Consider the following 26,258-nt stretch of genomic DNA (forward strand, 5'->3'; position numbering starts at 1 on the left):
TTTATTCAGACACAAGGAATAATACATGCACCACATACGGAAGCCACCAGCTACCCACCACCTGGCCTGCATGCAGCAGACTGTCTAACACTGTGCCACTTCTGTTCCCCACCCAGGAGAAGGCCACGCAGAACCATTTGGAGCTGGAGAAGACTGGAGGGGGACCGCCAGACTCTTCTCCTACTCGGGTTCGCCACTACTGTTAATCCTTCTATAGCTACTCAGACTGACTAACCAGACTGCTACAATCCACGTGGTGGGTGTAATATTGAATCAACCCTGTGTCTCTACACACTGAGTGTCTCCAGTGGAAAGAGGAAGATCATGTGGGTTGTGTCCTTTATATATGGGTTGGAGTAATGCATTCCTGTGGTCGTGTCACCTCTGTGTGTATCGTGAATGCCCATTGGTCGTGTCCTATCTAACCGTTCTATTGGCTGAGTGTCTGTGTGTCATGTCTCTGGTGCTCCCTCTAGTGTCTAACTAGTCTACATGTATTTACATTAACCCCTTGTGTCTTTTCAGTGATGCATATCACCACATCGGCCAGCGACGAGGACGAGACCGACACGGATGGGAGCCATCGACCCACATCCCGAGACTCCCTGGAAAACAAGTCTAAGGATGACACTGACTTTCTGGAGGAGCCCAACTGCGTGCAAGAGCGTGAGCTGGTGCCGACCATGCATGCTGCCCAGGCCTACACCACACGGGTGGCGTCCCCGGTGGAGGCCTTGGGGACAAAGGTTTCAGTCATGGGTGAAGATATCCAAGGCCTGGGGCACTCTGGCAGGCGGTGGGCAAGGCCCAGTACAGGGCTGCCGTCTCACAGGCAGACATGTGCCAGAGCCATCTGGACATTGCAACAACGCTCCTAAGCGTGGCCCAGTTGTAGCAGACCACAACTAAGCGTGTCAGCAGCATTACCCAGGGGCTTGCCACGTGACAATGACACAGAGGGAATGGCTGATATGCCATCACTTAAGACGGAGAACGCAGAGTGAATTAACTATGGCTTTAATTGACTTACAACAGAGCTGGCAGCATGCCCCAGAATGAGGCAGTATGAGAGGTCGGCAGCTTATATACCCAGGCTCTAGGGGGAGGAGCCACGGGCAGAGCCAAAACCGTACAACATGTAATATAGTAGCAATACTGTACAACACATAATACTGTGGCAGCACAATACAAAACAGTGGTTTCACCACATTCACCCCCTGTTTAAAAAAAAAAAAGTCCAGCGGATGTGAAGTGAACAAGTTACGTCCGAGATTGAGCCTGACGGGGGCTTTGATTGTCCGCCGTGACCGCCTCAGTTCTGGCAGTGGTGTGGGCATTGTAGTCGGCGGACACGTTGAGGCCGGCGTGTCCAGGAGCAAGACAGCTTCTGTGTTCCCAGACGAGTGGGCAGCAATGGGAGAAGGGGGTATAGGGCCAGGTCGAGTAGTAGCAGAGAGGGGAGGAATAGGGTCGGGAGCACCGGTGACAGTCGCTGGGGAACCTGTGGGCGCCAAATCCCGAAGGTCGGTTCGAGTAGTAGTAGAGAGGGGAGGAATAGGGTCGGGAACGCCGGTGACAGTCGCTGGGGAACCGACGGGTGCCAAATCCCGAAGGGAGACTGTGTTCTCCTGCCCGTCATGATGGCCACGTAGGCGTACTGGGGATTCGAATGGAGAAGAAGAACCCTCTCGACCAGAGGATCCGACTTATGAGTCCTCACATGCCGTCGGAGGAGGACGGGCCCCGGAACCGTCAGCCAGGTTGGGAGCGAGACCCCTGAGGTGGATTTTCTGGGGAAGGCAAACATCCTCTCGTGAGGGGTCACATTAGTATCGTTGCAGAGAAGTGACCGGATGGATTGGAGGGCCTCGGGAAGGACCTCCTGCCAGCAGGAGACTGGGAGACCTCTAGACCGTAGGGCAAGAAGGACGGCCTTCCAGAACGTCATGTTCTCCCTCTCCACCTGTCCGTTCCCCCGGGGATTGTAGCTGGTAGTCCTGCTTGAGGCGATGCCCTTGCTAAGCAGGAACTGACGCAGCTCATCACTCATGAAGGAGGAACCCCGATCACTATGGATGTAAGTGAGGAAACCGAACAAGGTGAAGACTCTGCTCAGGGCCTTGATGACTGTGGCAGAGGTCATGTCTGGGTATGGGATGGAGAAAGGGAAACGTGAGTACTCGTCAAGGATGTTGAGGAAGTGCATGTTATGGTTAGTGGAGGGGAGGGGCCCTTTGAAATCCATGCTGAGGCGTTCAAAGGGGCGTGAGGCCTTTACCGCATGCTCTGTCTGGCCGATAGAAGTGCGGTTTGCACTCCGCGCAGACCTGGCAGTCCCTGGTCATTGTTCTGACCTCCTCGATAGAGTAAGGCAGGTTGCGGGCCTTGATATAATGGAAAAGCTGGGTGACCCCCGGGTGACAGAGGCCATTGTGGAGTGCCCACAGTCGGTCAACATGCTCGCTGGCACAAGTACCGTGGGAAAGGGCATCTGGGGTTCATTAAGCTTTCCAGGACGATACTGGATATCATAGCTGTAGGTGGAGAGTTTGATCCTCCACTTCAGTATCTTATCGTTTTTAATTTTGCCCCATTCTGCGTTGTCAAACTAAGGTTACCGAACGTTGGTCGGTGACGAGGGTGAACCTCCTACCAGCTAGGTAGTGCCTCCAATGCCGCACAGCTTCCACAATGGCTTGTGCTTCCTTCTCGACAGAGGACTGTCGAATCTATCTTACATTAAATCAAAGAGCTGTTTAACATGGATCCAGATCTCAAACCGGACCTCCTGCAGGTTGTCCCCCAATCAGCTGACCCCGATGTCTTCTTCACGCACTGGCTTCATTGTCTAGAATCCTTCATCAATTCTGCCGCCGTCGCCGTCTCCAAGGAACACAAGCTGCGAGTCCTCATCTCTCGGGTGAGCCCGCAAATTTTTCTCATCTTCCGGGACGCGGCCTCATTTGATGAAGCCATTACTCTCTTGAAAGGACGGTATGTGAGGCGGGTTAACGGACTGTTCGCCAGGCACCTCCTTGCCACACGCCGTCAGCGCCCTGGAGAGTCGCTGGCAGAATTTCTGTGCGTTTTGCGGGTGCTCGGTGGGGCCTGCAACTGCGAGGCGGTGTCGGCTGCTAAGCACACCGAACTCCTGATCCGGGACGCTTATGTTGCCGGCATTGACTCACACTGCGTTTGCCGCCACCTGCTAGGGAGGGAGACACTCGACCTCCAGGAAATGGTGTAGCTTGCTGAATCACTGGAGGTGGCCTTCCGTGACATGGGGGCCTATGCCTCCGACCACACGGCACCTTTGGGGACGCCACCCATAGAGATGTTCTATTCGTTCTCATAGAATTTACAGTGCAGAACTACATTTGGCCCATCGAGTCTGCACCGGCTCTTTGAAAGAGCACCCTACCCAAGCCCACATCTCCACCCTATCCCCATAACTCAGTAACCCCACCCAACACTAAGGGCAATTTTGAACACTAAGGGCAATTTAGCATGGCCAATCCACCTAACCTGAACATCTTTGGACTGTGGGAGGAAACCGGAGCACCCGGAGGAAACCCATGCACACACGGGGAGAACGTGCAGACTCCGCACAGGCCGGGAATCGAACCTGGGACCTTGGAGCTGTGAAGCAATTGTGCTAACGACAACGCTACCGTGGTGCCACGTGCGACCCGTGGGGTCCGCCATCTTCAACGCCACTCGCCACGTGCGGCCCACGGGCACCGCCATCTCAGACGCCATTTTTGAAGTCCATCGCCTCACCTTCGCCATTTTTGAAGTCCACCGCCGCCTCCCGGAACTCCAGCTCGCCCGTCCGTCAGCTGGCCTCCGCTACTCTTGACAGGCCCGCCCGCCGTCCGAAGCCAGCCCGCTGTCCGGTGGCCGCCTCCATCACCCTAGACCCGTCTCGGCCTTGCGGCCTCGCTAAATCTACGATGGTGGTCCGGATCAACGGCCTTGTGACGGCCTGCCTTTTTGACTCTGGGAGCACAGACCGCTTCATACACCCGGACACAGTACGGCGCTACTCCCTTTCCGTTTTACCCACAGCCCAGAAAATCTGCCTGGCCTCTGGGTCGCATACCTTGCAAATCTGTGGGTACGGTGTCGTGACTCTCACGGTACGGGGCGTATCTTTCAAATATGTTAAGCTCTTTGTCCTCCCACACCTTTACACGGCAATTCTTCTGGGTCTCGACTTCCAGTGCAACCTCCAGAGTATCAGCCTGAAGTTCGATGGACCCCTGCCCCCTCTCACCGTCTGTAGCCTCTCGACCCTTAGGGTCACCCCTCCCTCGCTCTTCACCAACCTCACACCAGACTGTAAGCCCGTTGCCACTAAGAGCAGACGATACAGTGACATGACCTTCATCAAGTCGAAGGTTCAGCGATTCCTGAGCGAGGGGATCATAGAGGCCAGTAACAGCCCCTGGAGAGCTCAAGTGCGGTCGTCAAGGCTGGGGAGAAGCATCGGATGGTCATCGACTACAGTCAGACCATCAACCGGTACACGCAGCTTGATGCGTACCCCTTCCCACGCATATCTGACATGGTCAACCAGATTGCGCAGTTACCGGGTCTTCTCCACCGTGGACCTGAATTCCGCGTACCACCAGCTCCCTATCCGCCCATCATCTGCGGCCATGATCAACAGGACCACAACGCTAACCTCAAGAAATTCTGGGGCAGAGTGCCAGTTCTGCTGTAAGTCACTTAAATTGAAATGCCATCAATTAAGGCAGAGAACGCAGAGTGAATTAACAATGGCTTTAATTAACTGACAACAGAGCTGGCAGCCTGCCCCAGAATGAGGCAGTGTGTGAGGTCGGCAGCTTATATACCCAGGCCCTAGGGGGAGGAGCCACGGGCAGAGCCAAAACCGTACAACATGTAATATAGTAGCAATACTGTACAACACGTAATACTGTGGCAGCACAATGCAACACAGTGGTTTCACCACAATGGCCCAGTCTCAGAGGGACATGCACAGTCACTGACTGATGTGGCTCAGACGCAGCATGTGGTGGCACAGTCGCAGTGTGATGTGGCACAGTCCCAAACGGATGTGGTCCATTCCCTGTGCTCCATGGCCGTGAGCATGCAGACCCGGCAGTGGCAGTTGGCGGGTGAGCCTCAGGGGTTAGCTCTGCTCCCATCGGGCACCCCGGGGCAGGGGGAGGAAGTGTTGGGCACGTGCCGGTGACTACCACAGGGAGGTGCTGGAACACCGCAGCGCCTCGGACTCCCCTCCCTCCTGTCCCTGGTGGATAACATGGGCAGGTGGGTGGACAGGGCGGCACCATGCCACCTGGACACCCGAGCAGCAGCTGGGCCCATCCAGGCCCGGTCGCCCCAGAAGAAGGGTGCCAAAGGGGACCCAGGTCACAGGGCAGGAATCACAGCCGGCTGCCTCCACTCCTGATGTACCATCTGCGGATCCATTTAGATGTTGCGTTAGGGCCGGTAAGACCAGAAAAATAGGCACAAGTTAAGTTGGAACGGATGCAGGGCGTTAGTGGCGAGGGCACAAATCTGTATATATTTGTTGTGGTAGTCACTGTGGTGATATGCATCACTGGAAAGACACAAGGGGTTAATGTAAATACATGTAGACTAGCTAGACACTAGAGGGAGCACCAAAGACATGACACAAAGACACTCAACCAATAGAACAGTTAGATAGGACACGACCAATGGGCATTCACGATACACACAGAGGTGACACGACCACAGGAGGGCATTACACCAACCCATATATAAAGGACACAACACACATGATCCTCCTCTTTCCAGTGGAGACAATCAATGAGTAGAGACACAGGGTTGATTCAATATTACACCCACCATGTGGATTGTAGCAGACTGGTTAGTCAGTCTGAGTAGCTATAGAAGGATTAACAGTAGTGGCGAACTTGAGTAGGGGAAGTGAAAATAGTTTAATAAACGTGTTGAAGTTATCTCCACCTCTGAACCTTCCTTTGTCAAGTGCACCACAAGGAAGCCGCTTATGCTCTGCCTCGAGCATAACAAGACAGTCACCACTGTTGTATTATATTGTATATATGGGTATTACGGTAAGGCCCCTGTACTACAGGTACGAGGGTAGATCCCTGCCTGCTGGCTCCGCCCAGTAGGCTGAGTACAAATATGTCTGCTCTCCGAACAGCAGCCATTTCGTAACCTGCTGAGGGAGGCCACACATCTGTGTAATAAAGCCTCGATTACATTCTACTCTCGTCTCGTCGTAATTGATAGTGCATCAATTGTGCAGATTAAACACCTGTGCACAATGTTACAATCTGTCTCGGTGCCCTGTCGGAAGGGTGTGAGGGGTGGCCTGGTCTGTACCGGCCGCAGGGGGGGGTGGGTTGGGGATAGGTGAAATGGACGGATGCTGTGGGTGGGATTGGCCCGGGGACCGCAGTTCTGCCTGTGCTCACCGCTCTGGTGTCTCACCCCCCCCCCCCCCCCCCCCCCCACAACCCGCCACCCCAGGGACTCGGTGGGACTGGGTTGGAATGGTCAGCTCACATGTAGGGATCAAACGGGTGGTTGGTGGACAGTGCTACAGTAGGCAGGAGTCAGACATTGTCAAACGATACGGGGCACAAGAGCTCATCGCAGAGTGGGTCATCATATGGGACGGACCTGCTGTTATTGCCAACCCAGGGCTCACACCCAAAGTGAGGTGGCACGCTAGCACAGTGGTTAGCACTGTCGCTTCACAGTTCCAGGGTCCCAGGTTCGATTCCGGCTTGGGTCACTGTCTGTGCGGAGTCTGCACGTTCTCCCCGTGTGTGCGTAGGTTTCCTCCGGGTGCTCTGGTTTCCTCCCACAGTCCAAAGATGTGCAGGTTAGGTGGATTGGCCATGCTAAATTGTCCTTAAAGTCCAAGAAAAAAAGGTTAGGTGGGGTTATTTGGTAACGGGGATAGGGTGGAGGTGTGGGCTTAAATAGGGTGCTCTTTCTGAGGGCCAGTGCAGACTCAAAGGGCCGAATGGCCTCCTTCTGCACTGTAAATTCTATGATTCTATGAGGCAGTTAGAACCATGAGGTTGCATGGGGGGTGTTTGTGTGAAGTTGGGATGCAATGTCTGTGCCCCGGACCAGTCCTCCCCCTAATCGGAGATCCAGGAGGCAATTAGAGCATCCTGTGCACGTTGCCCCAGGTGCACACATTGTGCTTGCCTGGGCCCCACGTCCTGCCCATCCTCCCCTTCCCCGCATCTTTAACACGGACGAGGACTGATGTTCATCCTCCTTGAGGACGCCACCCCTCTTCTGAACGATGTGGTGGAGAATGCAGCAGGTCACCACAATGTGGGAGACCCTCCCAATGCTATACTGGAGGGCCCCTCCAGAGGGGGCCAAGCACCTGAACTGCATCTTCAGGATGCTGAAGCACCGCTCGATCACGCCTCTGGCCGCTGCATGGGCATCGTTGTAGCGAGCCTCCATGTGGGTCTGTGGTCTCTGGATAGCCAGCATCAAACACGACCACAGTGGATAACCGCTGTCGTCCAGCAGACAACTCGCCAGCTGGGGGTGCACTTCAAAAAAGCAAAGGAACCGTATCTCTCACCCTTCTCTTGCATTGATATAGCACCCAGCTCTACCTCACCAACACCTCTCTCAGTCCCACTGTTGCATTGATATAGCACCCAGCTCTACCTCACCAACACCTCTCTCAGTCCCACTGTTGCATTGATATAGCACCCAGCTCTACCTCACCAACACCTCTCTCAGTCCCACTGTTGCATTGATATAGCACCCAGCTCTACCTCACCAACACCTCTCTCAGTCCCACTGTTGCATTGATATAGCACCCAGCTCTACCTCACCAACGCCTCTCTCAGTCCCACTGTTGCATTGATATAGCACCCAGCTCTACCTCACCAACACCTCTCTCAGTCCCACTGTTGCATCGATATAACACCCAGCTCTACCTCACCAACACCTCTCTCAGTCCCACTGTTGCATTGATATAGCACCCAGCTCTACCTCACCAACACCTCTCTCAGTCCCACTGTTGCATTGATATAGCACCCAGCTCTACCTCACCAACACCTATCTCTGCCCCACTGCTCCATTTGTACAGCACCCAGCTCAGCTTCACCACTTCCCTCAGCCCCAATACTGCATTGATATGGCAGCTCTATCTCACCACCACCTCTATGAGTCTCACAATTGCTTTGATATAGCACCCAGCTCTATCTCACCGCCTCCCTAAGCCGCACTACTGCATTGATATAGCACCCCGCTTTACCCCACCACCACCTCCCTCGGCTCCAATACTGCATTGATATGGCAGCTCTATCTCACCGCCACCTCTATGAACCTCACAATTGCATTGTTATAGCACCCAGCTCTATCTCACCGCACTACTGCATTGATATAGCACCCCGCTTTACCCCCTACCACCTCACTCAGCCCCACTACTGCATTGATAGAGCAACCAGCTCAACCTCATCACTTCCCTGGGACCCACTGCTGCATTGCTATAGCACCCAGTATATCTCAACAATACCTGCTAGCCCTACTCGTGCATTGATTTAGTACCCAGCTCCAACTCATTACCGCCTCTCAGCTGCACTACTGCATTGATGTAGCACCCACCTCTAACTCACCAATACCTGCCAACCTGAATACTGCATTGATATAGCACCCAATTCTATCTCGCCAACACCTCCCTCAGCCACACTACTGCATTCATTTAGCACCAAGCTCAAGGCCAGCATCATCTGCCAGACCCATTACTGCATTGACTTTTAAAAAAATGTATTTTATTACAAACATGTATCAAAACAGGTTACAGCGAATAAACACCTCGGGAAACATACTTCCCCACAATTAACTATGTGGTCTGTACAGATTTCCCCCCTTTTTCACCCCCCCCCACCCCCCCGCGATGAACAGCCCCTCAAACACGGTCACAAACATCCCCCACCTTTCCTCAAACCCCGCTGAACAGCCCCTTAGCTCGTGCTTTATCTTCTCTAACCGCAGTAAGTCGTACAGGTCACACAACCGAGCCGCTACCCCCGGTGGCGATGCCGACCGCCACTCAAGTAAAATTCGCCACCGTGCAATCAGAGAGGCGAAGGCACGACATCGGCCTCCATGAGCTCCGGCTTCTCAGAAACCCCAAATATCGTCACCAAAGGGTATGGGTCCAACTCCTCCTCCACTATCCTGGCTAAGACCGCGAACACTACTGCATTGACATAGCACCCAGCTCCATCTCACCAACACCTCTCTTAGCCCCAATACTGCATTGGTAGAGCTCCCAGCTGTATCTCACCAAGATCTCTCTCAGCCCCATTACTGCATTGACATAGCATCCAGCTCGATATAATTAACAGCTACCAGCTTTGATATGGTAACCAGCTCTATCTCACCAACACATGCCAGCCCCAATACTGCACTGATATAGCACCCAAATCAATCACACCAACATCTGTCAGTCCCACTACTGCATTGATATAGCACCCATCTCCATCTCACAAACACCTCTTTCAGCCACACAACCACATTGATATAGCAACCAGCTCTATCTCACCATCTCTTTCAACCCTGCTACTGTGTTGATTAGCACCCAGCTCTATCTTACTGCCACCTGCCACCCGACAACTGCATTGATATAGCACCCGGCTCTATCTTACTGCCACCTGCCACCCGACAACTGCATTGATATAGCACCCAGCTCTATCTTACTGCCACCTGCCACCCGGCAACTGCATTGATATAGCAACCAGCTCTATCTCACCAACTCTCTCAGCCTCACTACTACACACATCACCCAACTCTACCTCAGTAACACTCTCTCAACCCCCTATTGCATTGATATAGCACCCAGCTCTACCTCACCAATACCTCTCTTAGCCCCAGTATTGCATTTATATAGCACCCAGGTTTACTTCACCACGCCTCTCAGCCCTATTACTCCATTGATATAGCATCCAGTATATCGCACCACCTCTCTCAGGCACAATACTGCATTGATTTAGCACCCAACCTTTCCCAGCACCACCTCTTTCAGCCCCACAACTGCACTGAAATAGCACTTAGCTCTTCCTCACCACCACTCTTAGCCAAACTACTGCATTGATCGAGCCCCCAGCTCTACCTTATCACTTCTCTCAGTCCACTACTGCATTGATGTAGCACCCAATTCTATCTCACTACCACCTCTCAGCCACTACTGCAATGAAATAGCACCGAGCTCTACCTCATCACCTGCCAGCCTACTACTGAATTTACGCAGCACCCAGCTCTATGTCACCAACTCTCCCTCAGCCCCATTACTGAATTGCTATAGCACCTAGCTCTATTTCACCAACAGCTCTTCCAGCCTCTGGACTGCATTGAAATAGCATCCAACTGTACCTCTCCAACACCAGTCTCAAACGCACTACTGCGTTGTTATAGAACCCAGTGCATCCTCATCAACATCTCTCATTGGTCCATTGCTGCATTGATCTAACACCAGCTCTATCTCACCAATATCTCCCTCAGCCCCACGACTGCATTGATATAGAACCCAGCTCCATCTCACCAAGACCAGAGAGCCCTACTGCTGCATTGATATTGCACCCAGCAATTACTCACTAACCACTGCCAGCCCCACTGTTGCACTCGTACAGCACCAGTTCTAACTCACCACCTCTCTCAGCCACACTATTGTATTGGTATGGCACCCAGCTCTACCTCACCACCTTGCACCGCCCCACTACTGCATTGATATCACACCCAGCTCTTATTTAACCACCACCTCTGTCAGCCCACTACTGCATTGATATAGCACCCGGCTCTATCTCATAAACATCTCCTTTAGCCCCATTACTGCATTGATATAGTACCTGGCTCTATCTCACAAACATCTCCTTCAGCCCCACGACTGCATTGATGTAGCACTCAGCTTTATCTGACTAAACACTGCCAGCCCCACTACTGCATTGTTATAGCACCCGGCTCTACCTCACAAACATCTCCTTCAGCCCCACGACTGCATTGATGTAGCACCCAGCTCTATCTGACCAAACACTGCCAGCCCCAATACTGCATTGATATAGCATCCAGCTCAATCTCACCAACAACTGCCAGCCCTAATACTGCATTGATATAGCTCCCAGCTCTATCTCACCAACACCTGCCAGTCCCACTACTGCATTGATATAGCTCCCAGCTCTACCTCAACAACACCTCTCTGAGCCCCAGTACTGCATTGATACAGCACCCAGGTCTATCTTACCACCCATCTCTGTCCCACTATTGCATTGATGTAGCACCTAGCTCGGCCTCACCCACACTTCTCAGCCACTCTCCAGCATTGATAAAGAACCCAGCTCTATCGCACCAACATCTCTCTCAGCGCCACTCCTGCATTCATAAAGCACCCTGCCCTACCTCATCACCTTTCTCAGGCCCCCTGCATTGATATAGCGCCCAGCTCTATCTCACCAACACCTCTGTCCGCCCCATCTCTACATTGATATAGCTGCTGGCACTACATCACCAATAGCTGCCAGCCCCACGACTGCATTAATATAGCACCCAGCTCTACCTCACTACCACATGTTGCAGTTTCACTACTGCAACCATCCCAGTCCCACTTTGCATTGATATAGCACCCAACTCTATCTCACCAACACCTGCCAGCCCCAATACTGCATTTATCTAGCACCCAGCTCTATCTCACCATCATCTCTCAGCCACACTACTGTGTTAATATAGCACCCAGCTCTACCTCACCACTACCTCTTTTAACCGCACTGCTGCATTGATAAAGCACCCAGCTCTACCTCACCACCAGCTCTTTTTGCCTGACTGCTGAATTTATATAGCACCCCGCCCTATCTCATCAACATCTGCTAGCCCTACTAGTGCACTGATATAGCACCTAGCTCTATCTCACCAACACCTCTCTCAGCCCTATTACTGCATTGATGTAGCACCCGGCTCTATCTTACCATCATCTCCCTCAGCCTCAGTACTGCATTGATACAGCACTCAGCTCTATCTCATCGTCATCTCTCTCATGCCCACTACTGGATTAATATAGCATCCTTCACTATCTCGAGATTTTCCAGAACACTTTACAGCCTATTAAATCCTTTTGAAGTGTTGTTTTACATTAACACACAAGATTAGTTTAACTCATTTTCCAACGTTAGGGACAATCCTGAGAACCTATAACTAGTTCTAAAGTTCACAGGCTCCTGCCATATGGATTGAGCCTGGAGCTGTTCCACAGCGCCACTCCTGGCCAGACCTAGCAAGGGAGCTTTCACTTTCCTGTGGTCTTCACCGCCACCTGCTGGCCATATCCAGTTACTGCCAATGGATTGAAGGGAATTAATTCCTGGGCCTCTTTCACCGCATTTGAAAATGTATGTGCATTTAGACAGTTCTGTCATGAAGGAATGCAGCAGTTAATTTGTACATAGCAAACAGCACAATTTGTGTTATGTTGATTGTGGGATAAATATTGTCCAGGACACCAGGCAGAACACCCAGTTCTTCTTCGACATAGTACCATTGAATCTGTTACATTCACCCCCAAGGGCAGACAGATAGTCTAATGCTTCATCTGAAATGGCACCTCCAACAGTGGAGCACACCCTCCAGTAATGCACTGCATGTCAGCACTCATTATATAGAGTTTTACTGTACTGAAAGAGACCCTCCAGCCCATTGTAACGGTGCTTGCTGTGTGCTGTGAGTCTTGATGCTGGAATCTTGAGGTTCACAAAGAAGGGTTTTACAAACTGACCCATGGTTGTGATAGTCAGCTCATGCACACATCACCCAGTCTGAACATTCTGTACTCAGCAAAGAACTCATTTTCATCCGCTTCCATCCTCATCTCAATGAATTTCGGGCTCGGCACAATGCTAAACTCGTCAACTTGACAAGGCGGATGGTTTGCACCTGAACGAAATGGGACCAGTGTCCATGCAGGAAAGTTTGCTCATGCTTATGGGGAAGGTTTAAATTAACTTGGCAGGGGGCTGGGATCCTGAGAGAAGGTTCAGCAGGGATAGATGCACAGTTAAAATAAGAAGAGACATCAAGAGCGTCAGGAAGGCATAAAATGTCTGGACCAGTTCAGTCACAATGGAGTTTGTCAAGATTGGATGGTATTTATTTTAATGCATGGGGTCTGACAAACAAGGTAGATGAATTTAGGGCACAAATTGAAACATGGGGGTATGATGTCATTGCTGTCACTGAGACATGGTTGAGAGAGGGGCAGGATTGGCACCTCAATATTCCAGGATACAGGGGGCGGGATTCTCCAATAATGAAGAAAGTCCAGAGTGATTGTCCTACCTGAAGGGAGCTAGCAGGGCCCCGGAGTACTCCACGCAGCTCTGCCTGCTGATACGGGCCCTGCAATTCCAGTCGGGAGTCCGCGCATGTGCACGGCGCCGGCCGCCCCGCGCAACATGGCGGACTCGGAAGCGGAGCGGTCCCAAAAATATAGGCCCCACCCAGATGGCGCGCGCCCGCAGATTGGTAGCCCCCGATTGCTAGCCTGGCCATCCCTGAGGCCTCCCCCCACCCCCCCCCCCCCGATGAAGGATCCCCCCATCCCCACTAGGGTGGCCGTGGACTGAGTCCGCAGCTGCAGCCGACCGTTCGCGACAGGCAAAACGTGGTTAGAACCACGCCATCGGGAACTCGGACAGTTTTCTTCGGTGAATCGCGGGGAGGGCCTCTGTCAATGGCCTGCTACCTGCGCCGCGTAGAATTCTCAGAGGAACCGCGGGAGCGGGGTCACACTGGTTTTTGGCGTCAATGCCCATTCTCCGCCCCCACGCCAATCGCGATTTTGGCACGTAGGCTTGGGGAATCCCGCCCAGGATCTTCAGCCGAGATAGGGAAGGAGGTAAAAGAGAAGGGGGTGTCGCAATTTCAATCAGGGAATCAATTACAACAGTAAGGAGGGACAACATCTTAGAAGGCTCTTCAAATGAAGCCATATGGATCAAACTTAAAAACCAAAATGGAGCAATTACATTGCTGGGAGTGTTCTATAGGGCTCTAACAGTCCGAGAGAAACAGAAAAGCAGATATGTAGGCAAATTTCAGAGCAGTGTTAAAGTAATAGAGTCGTGATAGTGGGGAATTTCAACTTTCCCGATATTAACTGGAGCAGTCATAGTGTAAAAGGTTTAAAGGGAGCGGAATTTCTAAAATGCATCCAGGAGAACATTTTCAGCCAGAACGTAGAAAGTCCTACAAGAGAGGGTGTGGGCCTGGGCTATATTTTCAGGAACAATGCTGGGAAAGTGGTTGAAGTATCAATGGAGGAGCATGTTGTAGACAGTGATCATGGAAAAGAACAAGGATGGGCCTGAGATCAAAGTTCTAAACTGTGAGAAGGCCGATTTTAATAAGATCAGTTGTGCTAATTTGGCTGGAATGTACTGAGAGCAGTCACGTTGAGGTAAATCTGTGCCAAAACAGTGGGATGCGTTCAAGAAGGAAATCGGGAGAGTGTGGGGTCAACATACTCCAATCAAGAAAAAGGGTGGGACCAACAAATCCAGTGAACCCTGAATCTTGAGGGATATACAGCATTGGATAAGGAGAAAAAGGGAAGTTTTGGCAGGTATCGAAGGCTCAAAACAGCAGAAGCCCCAGAGGTGTGTCAAACTTAAAAAGGAAATTAGGAGAGCAAAAAGGTGACATGAAGGTCAAAAAAAGGTGACTGGCAGGCATAATAGGGGAAAATCCTAAGTTGTTTTACAAGTACATTAAGGGTAAAAGGATAACTAGGGAAAGAGTAGGGCCTATTTAGGGTCACAGTGGTTATTTGTGTGTGGAGCAGGAGATATGTAGATAGGGTTCTAAATGAGTACTTTGTGTCAGTGTTAACTCGTGAGAGGGACAGTGTGGGTATAGAAATCAGGGAGAAGCACTGTGATAAAATCAAAGAGATTGACAGAGACAGAGAGGACTACTGAGGAGTCTGGCAGGCTTAGGGAACCTCCAGGGCCAGATGAAATGAATCCCAGGCTGTTGAGTGAGACAAGGGAGGAAATAACAGGGGCGCTGTCAATAATTTTCAATTCCTCTCTTGCTACAGGAGAGTTGCTGTAAGACAAATTCCAGAGCAGTCCATCTAACCTGAGTGGTGGGAAAACTATCGGAAGCAATTCTGAGAGACAGAATTATTCTGCATTTGGAGAGGCAGAGATTAATCAAGAACAGTCAGCATAGTTTTGTTCAGAGGAGTTCCTGTCTGACCAACTTGACTGAATTTTTCGAAGAGGTGACCAGGTGTGTACATAGAACATAGAACATAGAAAATACAGCACAGAACAGGCCCTTCGGCCCACGATGTTGTGCCGAACCTTTGTCCTAGATTAATCATAGATTATCATTGAATTTACAGTGCAGAAGGAGGCCATTCGGCCCTTTGAGTCTGCACCGGCTCTTGGAAAGAGCACCCTACCCAAACTCAACACCTCCACCCAAGGGCAATTGCCAAGGGCAATTTGGACATTAAGGGCAATTTATCATTGGCCAGTTCACCTAACCCGCACATCTTTGGACTGTGGGAGGAAACCGGAGCACCCGGAGGAAACCCACGCAGACACGGGGAGGACATGCAGACTCCGCACAGACAGTGACCCAAGCCGGAATCGAACCTGGGACCCTGGAGCTGTGAAGCAATTGTGCTATCCACAATGCTACCGTGCTGCCCTTGAGAACAAATAAATCTACACTATATCATTTTACCGTAATCCATGTACCTATCCAATAGCTGCTTGAAGGTCCCTAATGTTTCCGACTCAACTACTTCCACAGGCAGTGCATTCCATGCCCCCACTACTCGCTGGGTAAAGAACCTACCTCTAATATCCCTCCTATATCTTCCACCTTTCACCTTAAATTTATGTCCCCTTGTAATGGTTTGTTCCACCCGGGGAAAAAGTCTCTGACTGTCTACTCTATCTATTCCCCTGATCATCTTATAAACCTCTATCAAGTCGCCCCTCATCCTTCTCCGTTCCAATGAGAAAAGGCCTAGCACCCTCAACCTTTCCTCGTAAAACCTACTCTCCATTCCAGACAACATCCTGGTAAATCTTCTTTGCACCTTTTCCAAAGCTTCCACATCCTTCCTAAAATGAGGTGACCAAAACTGTACACAATACTCCAAATGTGGCCTTACCAAAGATTTGTACAGCTGCATCATCACCTCACGGCTCTTAAATTCAATCCCTCTGTTAATGAACGCGAGCACACCATAGGCCTTCTTCACAGCTCCATCCACTTGAGTGGCAACTTTCAAAGATGTATGAACATAGACCCCAAGATCTCTCTGCTCCTCCACATTGCCAAGAACTCTACCGTTAACCCTGTATTCCGCATTCATATTTGTCCTTCCAAAATGGACAACCTCACACTTTTCAGGGTTAAACTCCATCTGCCACTTCTCAGCCCAGCTCTGCATCCTATCTATGTCTCTTTGCAGCCGACAACAGCCCTCCTTACTATCCACAACTCCACCAATCTTCGTATCGTCTGCAAATTTACTGACCCACCCTTCAACTCCCTCATCCAAGTCATTAATGAAAATCACAAACAGCAGAGGACCCAGAACTGATCCCTGCGGTACGCCACTGGTAACTGGGATCCAGGCTGAATATTTGCCATCCACCACCACTCTCTGACTTCTATCGGTTAGCCAGTTCGTTATCCAACTGGCCAAATTTCCCACTATCCCATGCCTCCTTACTTTCTGCATAAGCCTACCATGGGGAACTTTATCAAATGCCTTACTAAAATCCATGTACACTACATCCACTGCTTTACCTTCATCCACATGCTTGGTCACCTCCTCAAAGAATTCAATAAGATTTGTAAGGCAAGACCTACCCCTCACAAATCCGTGCTGACTATCCCTAATCAAGCAGTGTCTTTCCAGATGTGTGTAGTTTTTTTAATATAAATTTAGAGTACCCAATTCATTTGTTTCCAATTAAGGGGCAATTTAGCGTGGCCAATCCACCTACACTGCACATTTTTGGATTGTGGGGGCTTAACACACGCAAACACGGGGAGTATGTGCAAACTCCACACGGATAGTGACCCAGAGCCAGGATCGAACCTGGGAACGTGAGGCAGCTGTGCTATCCACTGCGCCACCATGCTGCCCGACCAGGTGTGTAGTTGAGGGAAATACATTAGACATAGTCTACTTGGACATCAGCAAGGCTTTTGATAAGGTCCCACATGGGAGACTCATAGTGAGGGTAAGAGCCAATGGGATCCAAGGAAATTTGGCTGAGTGACAAGAAGCAGTGGGTGATGGTCAAGGGTGTTTTTCTGACTTGGAAGTCTGTGTCTCGTGGGGTCCTGCAGGGGTCAGTGTTGGGGCCCTTGCTGCTTGTGGTTTATACAAATGATTTAGACATGAATGTTGATCAGTAAGTTTGCGGATGATACGAAAATTGGTGGGGTGGTAAATAGTGAGGAGGATAGCCTTCAATTACAGGAGGACATAGACAGGCTGGTCAGATGGGCTGATCAGTGGCAAACGGAATTCAATCTGGATAAGTGTGAGGTGATGCACTTGGGCAGGACAAGCAGGGCAAGGGAATACATGATGAACGGCAGGACCCTGGGAAGCAGCGATTAGAGGGACCTTGGTGTGCATGTACACCCGTCCCTTAAGGTAGTAGAGCAGGTGGATACAGTGGTTAAGAAGAGGCACATAGTTTAAGAGCAGGCAGGCTCTGCTGGAACTGTATAAAATGTTGGTTAGGCCACAGCTGGAGTATTGTGTGCAGTTCTGGAATCCTCATTATAGGAGGGGTGTGACAGCACTGGAAAGGTGCAGAGCAGATTTATCAGGATGTTGCCGGGGCTGGAGAGTGTTAGTTATGAAGAGAGATTGTATAGACTTGGATTGTTTTCCTTGTAGCAGAGGAGACTGAGGGGGTAATGATTGAGATGTATAAAATTATGAGGGGAATAGATAGAGAAGACAGGAAAAAACTTTTCCCCTTGGTGGAGGGATCAATGACCAGGGGGCATGGATTCAAGTTAAGGGGCAGGAGGTTTAGAGAGGATGTGAGGAAAAACCTTTTATATCAAGAGGGTGGTGGGAGTTTGGAATTCGCTGCATGAAAGGGTGAACAAAGAACAACAAAGAATAAAGAACAAAGAAAAGTACAGCACAGGAACAGGCCCTTCGGCCCTCCAAGCCCGTGCCGACCATGCTGCCCGACTAAACTACAATCTTCTACACTTCCTGGGTCCGTATCCCTCTATTCCCATCTTATTCATGTATTTGTCAAGATGCCCCTTAAATGTCACTATCATCCCTGCTTCCACCACCTCCTCCGGTAGCGAGTTCCAGGCACCCACTACCCTCTGCGTAAAAAACTTGCCTCGTACATCTACTCTAAACCTTGCCCCACTCACCTTAAACCTATGCCCCTAGTAATTGACCCCTCTACCCTGGGAAAAAGCCTCTGACTATCCATCTCCATGCTCACTTCTTTGGACAGTAGTCTCCCCTCACTTCGATGGTTCCTTTCACCCACCTCCATTATTCTCCGTCTACCTGGACCCCACCCTCTGGCCTCTTATCTGCACTTGATTTTGTCATTGAGAACTGTTGGCAAGGCATTGGCCATCTCTGGTTCTCTGTCCCTCTTACCCACTCTAAGCTGTGTCCCTCTGCCCTTCGTTCTCTTAGGTCCAATCCTGACCTAGTGATCAATTTGCTGACAAGAGTGGGACTGTTGTCAGGCGTACTGACCTCTATCTCGCAGAGGCTGAATACATTCTCCCAGTAGGGCAATATAGATTGAATGTCAGAATTCTAAAGACATATGGGGACGGTGGCTAGCAAAGCAGATGCTGTTGTGTAATGTAAAGTAAAGTCGCCATTGTCACAGATGACCATACACTGCTTTCCCTTTAGAGGGGAACAGCTGACTGGTAATGAATTAACCTGGGGATCACCACACCTCAAGCGAAGTCGAGAAGGTGGGGCCTTCATGAATAATCTCAGCCGGTACAGGAATTGAGCCCACACTGTTGGCCTCGCTCTGCATCACAAACCAGCTGTCCTGCCAACTGATCTAAACTGGCCTGTACTGAGTAAGACAAAAATGTGCTCACAGCCGGAGGAAATCCACGCAGACACAGGGAGAACGTGCAGACTCCGCACAGACAGTGACCCAAGCCGGGAATTGAACCTGGGACCCTGGAGCTGTGGATAACTGGACAGTTTCTCTAATGATCAATCAAGTATTAATGAATATTAAACTCGACATGGGAGCAAGAACTAATCTTATAAATCTGTCAGACATTCAAGAAATGAAAGTTAAACCAAAAATCTTGAACAAATCAGTACTTTTGAAAGACTATAATGGTAAACGAATCAACACTCTAGGCGTATGTGAACTAAATGTTAAAGTGAAGGATAGGATTCATGAAGTAAGTGATGTGTTGGGTGTTCTGGATCACAAACAGGTCACCAACACTGGAAGTGGTGCAACTCTATTTTATTATAAGGTTAACTATATTAACACACTTGAACTGTGGGTAAATGCAATACCAGCTTTAACTGTTGACCCTAACTTTCCTAACAACATCCATAAGCCAAACACACTTTTTCTACAAAACAATTGGTTTGAATTCCTTACAGAAAACAGGTATTACTTTGAAGTTATCAAGTGGTCTGGGGACAGAGAGAGAGATCAAAATACACCTTTGTTTGAAATGCAGCTCCCAACTGAAAACGAAACCAAAAAAAACTCAGAGCCAGAAAGCAGCTTCCAGTTCAAAACGAAAGTAAAAGACAGAATCACAGCCCAGCTCCACCCACACAATGATATCACTGTAGTCATTTGATAAAACACACTTTTCTTAAAGGGACCCTCACATGACAACCCCCCCCCCCCCCAAGAAAAAGAATAAACCATCAACTTCAAGATGATTTCATTTTTCACCTTTTAACTTTCCTTTAAGAAATATTGACAGTAAATATACTTTTTTGTTTAACAAAACAAAACACACAAACATTTATAATAACATAGTCCATTTTAGTTCTTCTTCCTCCATCGAACCTGCTTCTCTTAATCACATTCGTAACAAAGCATCAGCTATCACGTTTTCTCATCCTGCCACATGTATTATTTTTTAATGAAATGGCTGTAACAATAAACTCCATCGAAACAGCCTGGCATTGTTATTCTGGAATCGCTCCAAAAACATCAGTGGATTATGATCAGTATATATAGTTGTTTCAAACAAATTGCTGGTAATATAAATTTTAAATTGTTCCAAAGCCAGCAGCAAGCTCAAAGTCTCCTTCTCAATCATTGAATACTTCTTCTGGTGCGTATTTAATTTCTTTGAAAAATAACCAATAGGCTGCTCTAGTCCTTCATTGTCTTCTTGTAAGAGCACAGCACCTACGCCCACATCACTCGCATCAACAGTCACTTTGAATGGTTTTGTGTAATTTTGGATGGCCAACACAGGAGCAGTGGTTAACACCGCCTTCAGGCCGTCAAATGCCTGTTGACACTTCGCTGTCCACTGGAATTTGTTACGCTTCTTTAGCAAGTCCGTCAGTGGAGCGACCACACTGCTAAAATTCGGCACAAATTTCCGGTAAAATCCACTGATGCCAAGAAATCGTATTATTTCCCTTCGTGTCGAGGGTATCGGAAACTCCCCAATAACTTTTGTTTTCACATCCCGTGGGACCATTCGACCCTGTCCGATTGAATGGCCAAGGAAAGCGACTTGGGCTTTTAAAAATTCACTTTTGGCTAGGTTTACCACCAAACCCGCCTCCTGAAGTCGGTCGAATAACTCCCTCAGATGCTTCAAATGTTCTTTCCATGTCTGAATAAAAATTACCTGATCGTCGATGTATACCGCAGAATTGGGTAATCCTGAAACAATTTTGTTAGTTAACCATTGAAATGTGGCTGGGGCATTTTTCATGCCAAATGGCATAACTTGAAATTGGTATATACCACCTGGAGTCACAAAAGCTGGAATCTCCTTCGCCCTTTCGGATAAAGGTACCTGCCAGTCACCTTTAAGTAAATCCAGTTTGGAAATAAAAGCTGATTGTCCCATTTTCTCAATGCAACCCTCCAAACGTGGGATAGGGTAGAGCCCGTTCTTGTAACTACATTAACCTTTCTATAGTCCCACACACAACCGTTGGGTACCGTCCGGTTTCGGTACCATCACTATGGGTGAGCTCCATTGGCTGCAACCCACTTCAATTATGCCATTTTTAAGCATACTTTCAATTTCTTTGTTAACCTGTGCCAATTTTAAAGGGTTAAGTCTATATGGATGTTGTTTAACTGGAACAGCATTTCCCACATCGACATCATGTATAGCCATTTTAGTACTTCCCAACTTATCTCCACAAACTTGCCCATGTGATACCAATAACTCTTTCAGTCAGTTTGTTTTTCCTCTGGAAGGGAACTCAACAATTTATCAAAAATTTTTAAGAACATCCTCGTTTTCCAATTTAATTTGAGGTATGTCAAATTCACAGTCATCCGGATATGGTTCGTCACTTTGAGTTAGATTCATTAAAACCTCCTCCTTTTGCTTTCCTTCACTTTCAAAGTACCTTTTAAGCATATTCACATGACACACTCGGTGAGTTTTCCTTCTATCCGGCGTCCTTACCACATAATTCACCTCATTAAATTTCCTTTCAATCTGATAAGGTCTACAAACCTCACATGACACTGTCCAACTTGGAAGTAATTTCAGTACAAGCAATGAAAAGAACCAATGCAACTGTGCGAAATTCCATGGCAGAAAGTGGGAATAGATCTTTTCTATCTAGCAGGAAAGGAATAGCTGTTAGTGATCGACAATTTAAACTTTCTGGAAGTGGTTCAACTATCCAGCTCATCAGCTAGGTGTGTCACCAAACGTACCATGGATATTTTTGCTCGCCATGGAATACCACAGGCCCTTCAGCCCACGATGTTGTGCCAACCACTTATTCTAATCTATGATTAACCTAACCTATACCCCTTCAATTTACTGCTGTCCATGTGCCTGTCCAAAAGTCGCTTAAATGTCCCGAATGACTCTGACTCCACCACCTCCGCTGGCACTGCATTCCACCCACACACCCACCACTCTCTGTGTAAAGAACCTACTTCTGACATCTCCCTATACCTTCCTCCAATCACCTTAAAATTCTTGCCCACTGTGACAGCCAACACACCATATGCCTTCTTAACAACAACTTTGAGGGATCTATGTTGTGGACCCCAAGATCCCTCTGTTCCTCCACACTTCCAAGAATCTTGCCTTTAACACTGTATTCAACATTCAATTTCGACCTTCCAAAATGAATCACTTCACATTTATCAAGGTTGAACTCCATCTGCCACAAAGATAGCTTGCTGCCACCCCCCCAAAAAAGATAACTCTTACCTTACAGAATGCAGCTGAGATTGTGCCCAGCTCTGCATCCTGTCAATGTCCTGTTGTAACCTGCAACAGCCCTCAACACTATCTACAACTCCACCAACCTTCGTGTCATCGGCAATCATACTAACCCACCCTTCCACTTCATCATTCAAGTCATTTATAAAAAAAACATAGAGTAGCGGCCTCAGAACAGATCCCTGCGAGACACCACTGGTCACCGACCTCCATTCGGAATACTTTCCATCCACTACCACTTGCTGTCTTCTTTCGGCCAGCCAATTCTGTATCCAAGCAGCCAAATTTCCTGTTTCCCATGCCCCCTGACTTTCTGAATGAGCATACCATGTGGAACCTTATCAAAGGAGTCAGACAGTATAAAGATGAGCCATCTTACAGTGCTGACTTTGTTTGCACTGGAGTGCTGAATTTAGGTGCGTTTGAGTGCTGTAGTGAGAGTTTGGTGACTGAGGGAGTTAGGTGAGGAGGGAGTAAGGTGTTCCTCTCATTTCATTTCCTACATTTCCTCAAAGAGCGTGAAGGGAGCCAGGAGTTTACAGAGAGTACAGCTGACTGTGAGCAGAGTCGGAGGGCAGAGTTCCAGCTGGTTCACAGGGCACAATCTCAGCTGCATTCTGGAAGGTAAGAGCTGTCTTTTTTTGGGGGGGAGGCAGCAAACTATCTTTGTATCATTTTGCAGAATCACCAATTTTAGAGAGTTCACTTGAGAGAGTTGCAGCAGTATAGATATATATATATATTTTTAAGGGCCTAACTGGTGTTTAATCTTTTTTTTCCTTTTAAATCTCATTGTGAATTCAGATCAGAGGGGATGGAGGCTCGGGCAGTTGCATGCTCCTCCTGTAGGATGTGGGTGATGAGGTATGCCACCGGTGTCCCCACTGACTACACCTGCAGGAAGTGCACCCAACTCTAGCTCCTCAGAGACCGCATTAGGGAACTGGAGATGGAGCTGGATGAACTTCGGATCATCCGGGAGGCAGAGGGGGTGATAGAGAGGAGTTACAGGGAGGTAGCCACACCCAAGGTGTAGGACAAGAGTAGCTGGGTTACAGTCAGAGGAAGGAAAACGAACGGGCAGACAGTGCTGGGATCCCCGTGGCCGTTACCCTTCAAAACAAGTATACCGTTTTGGATACTGTTGGGGGGGATGACCTACAGGGGAAGGCCATAGCGGCCAGGTCTCTGGCACCGAACCTGGCTCTGCGGCTCAGAAGGGACGGGGAGAGAATAGAAAAGCAATAGTGATAGGAGACTCAATGGTTGGGGAATGGATAGGAGATTCTGTGGTCATGAACGAGACTCCCGGAAGGTATGTTGCTTCCCGGGTGCCAGGGTCAGGGATGTCTCGGATCGAGTCTACAGGATTCTTAAGGGGGAGGGTGATCAACCAGAAGTCGTGGTGCACATAGGCACCAACGACATAGCTAAGAAAAGGGATGAGGATCTAAAAAGTGATTTTAGGGAGTTAGGTTGGAAGCTAAAGTGCAGGACAAGCAGAGTAGTGATCTCAGGATTGCTACCGGTGCCACGTGCTAGTGAGGCAAGGAACAGAGAGCGAGTGCAGCTGAACACGTGGCTACCGGACTAGTGCAGGAGGGAAGGCTTCAGATATGTGGATCATTGGGATACATTCTGGGGAAGGTGGGACCTGTACAGGAAGGATGGATTGCACCTAAACTGGAGGGGCACCAATATCATGGGTGGGAGGTTTGCTCGAGCTCTTCGGGAGGGTTTAAACTAGTTTGGCAGGGGGATGGGAACCAGAGCTATGGATCAGAGGATAGGGTAGCTGTTGAACAGGCAGAAACAGTATGCAGCAAGTCTGTGAGGAAGGATAGACAGTTGCTTGGGCAAAGTTGCACTCAGTGGAATGGGTTAAACTGCATCTGTTTCAATGTAAGGAGTGTCAAGAATAAGGGAGATGAACTTAGGGCATGGATCAATATTTGGAACTTCGATGTGTTGTGGCCATTACAGAGACATGGATTTCACAGGGGCAGGAATGGTTGTTAGATGATCCGGGGTTTAGATGTTTTAAGAAGAATAGGGAGGGAGGTAAAAGAGGAAGGGGAGTGGCACTGTTAATTAGGGAGTGCATCACAGCTGCAGAAAAGGAGGTAGTCGAGGAGGGTTTGTCTACTGAGTCAGTATGGGTGAAAGTCAGAAACAAGAAAAGAGCAGTCTCTTTATTGGGAGTTTTCTATAGACCCCCCAATAGCAGCAGAGAGATGGAGGAACAAATTGGGCAGCAGGCCTTGGAAAGGTGCAGGAGTAACAAAGTTGTTGTCATGGTTGACTTCAACTTCTCCAATATTGACTGGAACCTCCTGTGGTAAACACCACTAGTGATATATTGTATGTATTATGGCACTCCCTGTGTATTAAAGGTACTACGGTAAATCCCTGCCTGCTGGCTCCTCCCAGCAGGCGGCGTATAAAAGTGTAAGCTCTCCTGCGCTGCTCCCATTCTGGTTCCAGCTGCAGGAGGCACAACATCTTGTGCAATAAAGCCTCGATTGTTTCACCATTCTCGTCTCGTGGTAATTGACGGTACATCAATTTATTGCACAAGATTTCAAAAGATAGACTTCCTAATCAAGCCTGATCGCCTGCAGCTGAGCTCTCACGCAGCCAACGCCACGTCCGCCTTCGACCACTGGCAAGTCTGCTTTGAAGGCTACCTCAGAGCAGCCACTGAAGAACTCTCGGACCCACAGAAGTTCCAGGTCCTCTACTCACGGGTGAGCCCTGAAATGTTTCCACACATCCGGGATGCGCCTACCTACGCAGAAGCAATGACACTACTGAAAGGACATTACGTTAAGTCAGTGAATCAAGTGTACGCCAGGCACCTCCTGGCCACGAGATGGCAACTCCTGGGGGAGACTCTGGACGATTTCTTGCGGGCCCTGCAGATTCTCAATAGGAACTGTGACTGCCAGGCAGTCCAACACATCGAACTTTTAATCAAAGACGCTTATGTCACGGGCATGAAGTCTACGTACGTTTGCCAGCGACTATTGGAAGGGGGTAAGCTTGATCTTGCCAATTCACTAGAAGTGGCCTCCTGTAATCTGGAGGCCTGCACCCCCGACCGCGCGGCACCCTCGTGGGCATCGTGGGCCCCACCAGCTGCCGACTCCAGCTCACCGCAAACCTGCACCGCACGGCAGCCAGCCAACTCTGGGGGGGCCCAAGTGTTATTTCTGTGGACAGAGTAAACACCCCAGGCAGCGCTGCCCGGCAACGGGTGTGGGAAGAAGGGACACTTTGTTTCCATTTGCCAGGCCCAGTCGGTCGCCGCTGTTTCCAGGCCCGGCATTACTACATCCCCCACTTGCGATCCAGGGGCGCCGCCATCTTCTCCACTGCAAGCTACGTGCGGCCCGTGGGCACCGCCATCTTCGATGCCGCCTGCCATGTGCGCCCCGTGGATGCCGCCATCTTCGGCGCCATTTTGGACCGCGCCTCAGGACCCCTGCTCGACTGGCCGTTCATTGCCTACTGATACCTCCGCCACCGCTGATCAGCCAGGGAACTCCCAGCATCTTCTGCAGCTCGCCTCCATCACCCTGGATCAGTCTCGGCCCCGCAACCGCGCGACCGCTGTGACGACGGTGAAGATCAACGGGCACGAGACAACCTGCCTCTTTGACTCCGGGAGCACAGAGAGTTTCATCCACCCTGCTACGGTAAGGTGCTACTCCCTCACGGTACACCCCTTCACCCAGAAAATATCCCTGGCCTCCAGATCCCAT

General features: G+C 49.6%; 1 protein-coding gene across 1 annotated transcript in view; it reads right to left on the minus strand.

Moving 5' to 3' along the window:
- Window positions 1-20,682: 20,682 nt before the first annotated feature.
- Window positions 20,683-26,258, minus strand: part of LOC140426730 (A-type potassium channel modulatory protein KCNIP1-like) — a 948,039-nt gene continuing 942,463 nt past the window's right edge. The window contains exon 8 of the mRNA XM_072511852.1: window positions 20,683-20,954. Within this exon, the coding sequence (XP_072367953.1) occupies window positions 20,916-20,954 (39 nt within the window). The 3' untranslated portion in view covers window positions 20,683-20,915. The remainder of the gene's footprint in view (window positions 20,955-26,258) is intronic.

The sequence above is a fragment of the Scyliorhinus torazame genome, chromosome 7 (assembly GCF_047496885.1).
Source record: "Scyliorhinus torazame isolate Kashiwa2021f chromosome 7, sScyTor2.1, whole genome shotgun sequence".
Taxonomy (NCBI): Eukaryota; Metazoa; Chordata; class Chondrichthyes; order Carcharhiniformes; family Scyliorhinidae; genus Scyliorhinus; species Scyliorhinus torazame.